Consider the following 8,832-nt stretch of genomic DNA (forward strand, 5'->3'; position numbering starts at 1 on the left):
AGATCTCTTTTAAAAGTTTGATACAAGAAAAGGCAGGACTAATAAAACCCAGTATTTGAAAATAATTACTATATTTCATTTCATAAGTACAATTTACTGAACATTACTCAAAATGGAACAAATACAAAATTAACAAATTAACTTTTACCGAAAATCACAAATAATAATAATACATCAACTGAAATACTATTTTAACATCAAACGTATAATAAAAAGAAATTATTCCGTACTTTATCTACTTAAAGTAAATGTTTGATTGACAATGACAATAACGAGAATAAATTTTATTAGACTAAAATTATTTATACTAACGTACAATTTGCATTTTGTATGAGGACCACTTGAGAACAGTAAATCGAGTTAAGGCAATAATCACCCTGCAGTCTTTACAAATGCAAGAAATTCGATAAAACGATTTCTTAATTTTACACTATGACTCGATTTTAAACGACATTGTTATAATTCATTAAAATTTATCTAAAATGAAACCGATGCATAACTGAATTATCTAAATAATTTGAAATACTAAAGAGGAACGTCTCTTCTTTTATTTTTATTAAAGGCAACAAGTATTTAGTAATCAGTTAAGTTTGAAATGTACGCGACCATTACAGGTAGGTGGGTGTGTGCAAATAAATTATACAAAGTGCAAGCTGATACAGACGACAACCATAACTAAAGAATATTGCTAATAATTAATAAGTATTGAGAAATCACAGTAAATAGAATCGTGGCAGTCAATGCATCACTTAAAACAAAATTATGAACAACGGCATTTATACGTCTTGATCTAAAAGATCGAAACAGAAAATATTATAATAATTTAACTAAACTATTATCCATCCATCACATGGAAAGCCTTTCATAGAATTAAAATACGGTAGTAAAATAATAGGGAACCGGACATCGATCAACAAAACAATCCAAAAATCGATTGCACGGGATGTTAATTCAATTCCACTATTTTCGTAAAATAGGCCCGTAATATAACATCGTGGTTTAAATCAAAGTTTAAAAAACTTAATTCAAGTTTAATCCACAGGTTTTAATAATGTCAATACGAAAATAAACATAATTTAATCAAACTGAGCTGACTTTGATGTTGAGGCAATATTCATTCGTTTCTATCTCTTTTCAAGTGTATTAACTAAATTTGCTTAAACTGAATTATAACAGCTGAATTATTTCGGTAAATAAAAATTAACGTTTTGTCTATTTCAAGGCGAAATAAATTCTTTGTCACGGTTCTTAAATTTATATGTACATTTTCAATTCATAATGATAAAAGGTCTATTGAAGTGAAATCACGCGTTCTTAATTTTTCTAAATTGAAAACAATTTTTAAGAAAAGTGGTGAGGCTATTGCTTAATACCTTAGCATATTGCTAAAATAGTATATTAGTATATAAATAAAAACATGTTCATATTAGTTAATAAATAAAAACATGGCGATATGAGGTCATAGTTATCTATTTCTAGTAAATTTGACACGAAACAGCGGTTATTGGCTTCGAGCGGCCATTTTGAAAATAATAATTTAAACCCATTCTCACAGTTTACCGCCCTTTTATGGCCGCTTTTAATTAGAGATAGTTTAAACTTAGAATGAAAGTTCAACTATGATTGCCTTTACGATTTAATTATGAGTGATCGTTGAAACCTTAGATTTTAGTTAAACTACGATTGATATTACGTGCCTTAGTATCTGTCTTTTAAATCATTGTTATAATTGTCCGCAATTCATTATTAGCTTATTGCTTGTCCTCCATTTGGTCCACTGACAATAAACTGTCAGTTTTAACCCCAAATGACGTCACAAAGAAAAATGTGTTGACAGTGACGTAGAATGCGCGGATATTAAAAAAGTAGTAACTATCCGGTTCCCTATTAAGAAAATAATAATCGATATCGAATTAGATAAAAAGCGCTAGAAGTTCTATCGTTAATCGACGAGCTGTATAGAGCTGAGCACGATCCCCCTGTTGAGCGGTTAGCCTCGTGCGCCTCAGTCCGCGTTGGACTGCCAGCGCAGTATTCGCTATACAGAGCTCTTTCTCTCCGATATAGACGAACGTTTGCGGCTCTGTATGCTCCCTGAAGACATTTTCCGTTTGGTTTCCGTATGACTAGGACCGGGGCTCGACGATTTGTTAAAACTGGCACTGGCACCCGCCATCCTGTTGGCGTTTTGAAGGTTCGAGGTCTTTCGGCGAACCGACGGCGAGGCTTCGACGCTGTTCAGCTTGGCTGTGCTCGTCTGAGGTTTCTGCTCTATGACGGCCGGCTGCTGGTACTTCCCGACGGCGTTCCAGTGTTCCCGCTGCGCCTTCAGCGATTCACGCATCCTCTCTTTGGCCTCAGGATTGTCCGCTAACATTTGGTTGAGCATCTGAACGGTCTGGTAGAGAGCGACCGCGCTGATCAGTCCGAAGTCGTGCAACGAACACATGTGCAAGATAAAGTTCCTATATAAATTCTTTTCTAGAAGCTCTTTCCCTCGCATTTGAAGGAACATTTGGCAAGCGAGCGGAATTTGACAGTCCCCTACGTAATTGTACTTCATCACGTGTAAGTTCCACATCTTCATGAGCTCTTTTTCGCCTTCGTTGACGTCCGTGAACTCGTCTATCATCATCATAGTCTTTTGTTGCAGCCACAGGGGATCAGTTTCACTTTCGGAGTCTATGTCTAGTTCGTTGGGATACACCGGTAGACACGTAATCGTGTGGTGGTAGAGCCTGGAAATTTATTTTAAGATTACTAGGAATATTATTCGTAGAATGCTTTTGTAACAACTTTAAATGTCTGCAGTCTTGATGCACTGTGCTCTTATCAAATGTAGCACTGTAACTTTGTATTTTTTTTATTGCTTAGTTGGGTGGACGAGCTCACAGCCCACCTGGTGTACCTGTTAAGTAGTTACTGGAGCTCATAGACATCTACAACGTAAATGCGCCGCCCACCTTGAGATATAAGTTCTAAGGTCTCAGTACAATTACAACGGCTGCCCCACCCTTCAAACCGAAACGCATTACTGCTTCACGGCAGAAATAGGCGGGGCGGTGGTACCTACCCGTGCGGACTCACAAGAGGTCCTACCACTAGTAATTACGCAAATCATAATTTTGCAAATTTGATTTTTATTACACAATGTTATTCTTTCAATGTGGGAGTGAATCGTGAGCATTTGTGTACGTATTTCATTAGAAAAATTGGTACCCGCCTGAGATTTGAACTCCCGTGCATCGCTAGATACGACTGCACCGGACGTCTTATCCTTTAGGCCACGACGACTTCTCTTCAGACAGTCTCGATGATCCCACAATTTCGTGGTTGTAGCAAACATCCGGCTATGGAATGAGCTCCCCTGCACGGTGTTTCCCGAGCGCTATGACATGTCCTTCAAACGAGGCTTGTGGAGAGTATTAAGCGGTAGGCAGTGGCTTGGCTCTGCCCCTGGCATTGCTGAAGTCCATGGGCGACGGTAACCACTCATCATCAGGTGGGCCGTATGCTTGCCTGTCTACAAGGGCAATAAAAAAAAAACTAGGACTTACCTATTGTGTCCGGTGACGTAGGGGCGTTGCGCGTCCAGCAGGTCTGCGTCGTCCAGCTCTAGGAACTCGGCGAGGTCGTGGTGCGCGGGGCGGCGCGGGCGGCACACGAGCACGCGGGTGACGGCGGTGCGGCGAGCCGGCCCCGCGCGCCCGCCGCCCATGCCCGCGATGAGGTCGTGCGGGGAGCCCGTGTACGAGCCGTCGTACAGCTCGTTGATAGACACATCGATACGCGCTCCGCCAGGGATCGGCTGCAAACGGCATCTTATTTATATTTCTAACATATTTTTATTCTAACTAAATAAATAATAGTTTAAAAAAACACGCTTTATATAATAATAGTTAAAAAAACTAAAAAAACACGCTTTATATAAAATTCAACTAATAAATAGAAAACAATCTTAAATTGAAAATAGTGTAAAGAAAATGTATTTTATTGTAAAAATAAGCGTGGGGTGCATGGTGTTATTAGTTATAAATATTTTTCTGACAGATATGAGTAGAAGAATTATTATTTCAATAATATCTTAAAAAGCACCCCACGCTTTTTTTACAATAAAATATATCTATTTTTTTACACTATTTTCAATTTAAATTTATTAAAATTTATTTTCTATTTTTTAGTTGAATTTTATATAAAGCATATTTTTTTAGTTTTTTTAAACTATTATTTATTTTAAATTTTTATGTAAATTTTTTTTTTGCAAATTGAATAATGGAATAATTTTATCAAATTAGTGTATTGTCATCGGTCCTCGATAAATCTACAAAGTTTGAATGAAATCTGGCCATTTAATGTGGGTCAAAATCGCGTCTAAAAGAGTCAGTTACAAACATACACACATATATGCAAGTGAAGCTAATATAAAGAGTGTAAAAAGAGCTCACGGCCCATTTGGTGTCAAGACAAAACAATGTTACCAAAATTTTCTATTACTAACAGTGACTTATAGCATAGACTGTTTTTAAGTTGAATTATTTTCAGACTGTACTTTATTAGTAAATTGAAAGGTAAGTAATAAATTAATTTATACTCACAAAATATGTAAAATTGAACCTAGAGTGACACAATTTAAGGTGTTTCAGCAGTGAATACAAAGTCCCACAGTCCAAAGAACACCATGGACAGTGCAAGTCATCACATGCTTCAGTTTGCTGTCTCGAATTGTTGTTATATAGGAACTGGTAGATTATCTGCTGTCTTTTAGAGTCAGTTTCATTCGGCTCAAATTTCAATTTTTCACCTAAATACCAAATTATTATTAAATTAGTTGATTCAATATTTGTTACTTTCCAAGATTTTTGTTGTTTAAAACATACTGACGTTACATACTTTTTTAACAATTAAAAAACTATTTTAATTACTTATGTTTATATCGTTAGATTAATCTACTGTGTCAAAAACTTCTATGTACAAAATCTAAATTTTTTTTACAGTCAGCCTGTCTCACACATAATGGGAAAATAAATTACCATTTTTGACATCATTAGAATTAGTTTTATGTGATGATTTTTCTTTGCTAGAATTAGATTCTTTTTTTAGTCCATTTTCACCAGATTGTTGGTACAATTTAGGCCTGTTCACCAGCCCATTTGTGGGTTCTTGACTCCAGCTCAATTTTAATTTTAATAATGGTCTCACTTTGAATATGTCAAATGGATTAGATTCTGCGTGTATATCATTTTCCTGAAAATTTCAAAATTTTCATTTTTTTTGTTTGTACATGTTACTTGGCTTGAGGTTAAATGGAAAATTTGGCAATTGATGTTATTTATGAATTGAGAATGCATTAATAGATTTTTTTAAACATCATTGCACAGGGTTAAATAAGGGATTAATGGTTATTTCATTGTCTATCATTTTTAAACTAAAAATCACTCTATATCGTTTACCAGATTCTAGTTAAAAATAGATATAGATATAATAAAAAAATATATGTTAATTTGTATGTTTTTTTCAATACCTCATCCTTAAATTACAGGGCTATTAAATATTGTGATAAAACTTTTGAATTCAATATTAAAGCACTTTAACATTTTTTTGAATATCAAACATCAAAACAGAGCAAACAAGCCGATTTGTGACTTGAATATAACTATTTAATTATTTCTATGTATAAATAAAATAATCTTCTATACAGAAAAATATTTATCACTTACATTAGGTATAGTTTCCCATTGTGCCATCAGTGCTTTGTGTGGTGATCGAGCGAGGGTATTAGTTCTTGTAGGTGGTGTGTCATGTAATACAAGATCATACTCTCCATTAGTCAACAAACATCTATTATGCTTGTCATATACTATCAATTCACTACCATAAAGCTTGCTCCATTTACTATCAGTATTCTCCGTTGTAGACTTCAGACGCTTTGTCACTGGCTCTGCTTAAGATATAAAATTGGAAAGATTAATGGAAAAGTAACTGCTGTACACTGTGTTGATTATCTTCAATATTAATAAGCATGCTAGTCTCACTAGTGCAGAGTACAGTGAAGGGCTTAGTTTAGGTACACAAAGTTTTTACTGTATGTGTGATCTTATTGCCCTGCAGCAAATATAAAGGATTCAGATACCATAAAATATAACATTCATGTGACGAAAGGTAATTTCTCAAAATTGAGATTTTTTAAGGTGAACATTTCACACTATAATTTAATTAATTTCAATTGATCTATGTGACAATTTTTAGAAGTTTTCTTTACATCATAATTATAATCAAGATATACTATACAAACAAAGAAAGAAACTATCCTAATTAAAGTTAATTTAGTTATTTATCATCAAAATAAGAACAAGTATTTTTCTTATGGTCATAAATGATCCATCTGATGTTAAGTGTACACTAACTACACATAATTTTACATTCAAAATTAATTTTAGATTTTATGAATTCTTCAGTCTTTATAAGTCACATGGTATTTAGAAAAATAGTGCAATAAATAATTAGTTATGGCAAGAAAAAGATTTTGTAAATATACAAATATAGTATACTAGCGACCCGCCCTCGCTTCGCTTCGGAAACATTAAAACACACATGAAACCAAAAAAATAAAATAATTTTTTTTTTTTAAAAAGTAGCCTATGTTCATCAGATACAATGTCGGCTTCTAATGGAAAAATAATTTTTCAAATCGGTCCAGTAGTTTCGGAGCCTATTCGAAACAAACAAACAAACAAATCTTTCCTCTTTATAATATTAGTATAGATAGGAATTTTTGCTATCAGAAATTATTGTATAGAAAAAGAACATACATATATAAATATAATAATATAAAGTAGGTATAGAACTATTTTAAATCTTACCTTCGCAATCTCCATTTGTGATCTCAGTATTAGTAGTACCATTAGAAGTATTGGCAGCATTCGCTTTTGTGACTGTTACTCTTAACATAAGCATATAAGATTTTACATTAGGACCCTGTGATGGACTGAATGTGTCACTTGATATGCTTACTGCTGAAGCCATCGCAGGAGGTTCAGATGTTGAGGGGTTTAGTGGAACTGAACAACTGCCAACCTGTAAGTTGATATTTGATCTACATTTATTTTAACATCTATTACTTTCCAATCATAATTAGTAGTCAAAACTATGTATTGAATTTCTAATAGTGTTGACTTTTTTGTGTTCTGTTAAGTGGACTTTTTTTTAAATGAAACTTTTTTTATTTATCAGTTATACAGTTAGGATACATGTTCTTAAAAAAAGATATCACATTTGAATCTTAAGGCATACTGTTACTAGGTGCTGTGATAAATATTTGTTAAAAAGGGATAAAACCAAAAGATTCAATGTAACTTATACTTGATGTTTAAGAAAACCCAATAGCACCTCTGAATCTGCTGCAAAATCAGCTTGTTCCTTAATTCAATTTATGTTTTGGTTTCACTTATAAAGCATTAAACTCTTACTTTTAATTCAGTTCAAACACACATAGTAAGAATTGTCTTATTAATAAATGCATTATGTGCATAAATAATTAAATATATGTTTAATAATTAGCACTTTAAATAGTGTAAAAGTGAATGTCACTTACTGAAACTTCAACTATAGCAGACGAACTCTCTTTCCGTTTTTTATGACATATTTTTAAGAGAAGGGTTTCCACTTTCACTTGATAGTCTCTAGGATCAATGAGGCTCTTATCGTAGAATCCTAAGAATGTTAGAGTCATGTATCCTCCTAAGCTATTGGGCTGAAGTTCAGTACTTTTTTTTAATGTTATCTTTTCCAACAAAGAGTCAACTTTAAAGCCTGTTCTACTCTTATTACTTCTTGACATTCTTCTTTTCATATACGATAAAGTTCTGTTTAGGAATATTGGCTGAAATGAAAAACTCAGTGTGTAATGTAGTTATGAATCACTATATTAACTAGTTCTGATATTCTACGTACCGATAACATATTTCGTGTTCTTAGAAACCTGTATATTTGTGTTGGCTCTGAAAATACAATAAAAATCATTACCTATATACTCTCGTGTAACTTATTTGCACTATATCTATTCCTTGCTGTTCATCAAACTTACTTTCAAATGCCTGTAAGAATAGCTCATGATCGGCCTGCAAATGATCTATTTTAGAGTTTTTATTCGATTCACCGTCTTTATCTCGCTTTTTGGGAGGCATTTTTTGAGCTTTTTTATCTAAATTGTTAGTGAAACCGCCAAGTTCATTAGTTCGTTGACATGACAGCGTCAGGTTATGGGGATACCAGATTTGTTTTCTTCTTTCAACAATTTTAAGAACTTCTCGACTTTTTATACTTAATTTTATTACCTACTTCACAGTTTGGTCTGCGGACCACAGAGTACAGACTACTAAGATGCTTGATCATTAATGGTAGTTGATTAATCAATAGGCAGGATTGCATTTTTATGTTACAATATTTCACACGGTTGACCTACGACTTGTCAAAGGTCGAAGGAATCCGCGGAATGTGGGCTGCAAAGGAATGGTTTTTGTGCACTTAGAGAGAATGAGAGAATTTGCTAAAAGTTCTTCGCAGAATCTACCACGGGTCATATCGCGACCCACTGAGAAAATCCGGCGAGAAACTCTATGATTAGTTCGTTCATCGAGCTCGACGAGGATGGTGACTGGTGCTTGAAGAGCCAAAGCACCGAGAATGGATCCGGGGAATGACAAGACAACTAGACAGGCGACCGTGGCTTTACATTGCCGTCGCCTGTATATTATTTACACAACTGTATATTATTTAAGTTACTATCATTACCGTTATGTATTACATTGATAAATTGAATAAATGATGCTTAAA

At 34.0% G+C, this 8,832-nt stretch overlaps 1 protein-coding gene across 2 annotated transcripts; it reads right to left on the reverse strand.

Moving 5' to 3' along the window:
* Positions 1–54: 54 nt before the first annotated feature.
* On the reverse strand, positions 55–8,832 carry LOC100862746 (polycomb protein suz12-B). 2 transcript variants are annotated; one of them, XM_012695066.4, is made up of 9 exons: positions 8,084–8,832; positions 7,951–7,997; positions 7,592–7,879; positions 6,861–7,074; positions 5,718–5,938; positions 5,031–5,244; positions 4,596–4,801; positions 3,558–3,808; positions 55–2,738 (listed from the first exon to the last, which is right to left on the reverse strand). In XM_012695066.4, the coding sequence occupies exons 1-9, from the start codon at positions 8,181–8,183 to the stop codon at positions 2,039–2,041; spliced, it is 2,241 nt and encodes a 746-aa protein (XP_012550520.1). In that variant the 5' UTR covers positions 8,184–8,832; the 3' UTR covers positions 55–2,038. The 2 variants fall into 2 exon arrangements, with proteins under 2 accessions (XP_012550520.1, XP_012550519.1); XM_012695065.4 differs by having other exon boundaries at positions 5,718–5,941.

Source organism: Bombyx mori, chromosome 11 (genome assembly GCF_030269925.1).
Source record: "Bombyx mori chromosome 11, ASM3026992v2".
Taxonomy (NCBI): domain Eukaryota; kingdom Metazoa; phylum Arthropoda; class Insecta; order Lepidoptera; family Bombycidae; genus Bombyx; species Bombyx mori.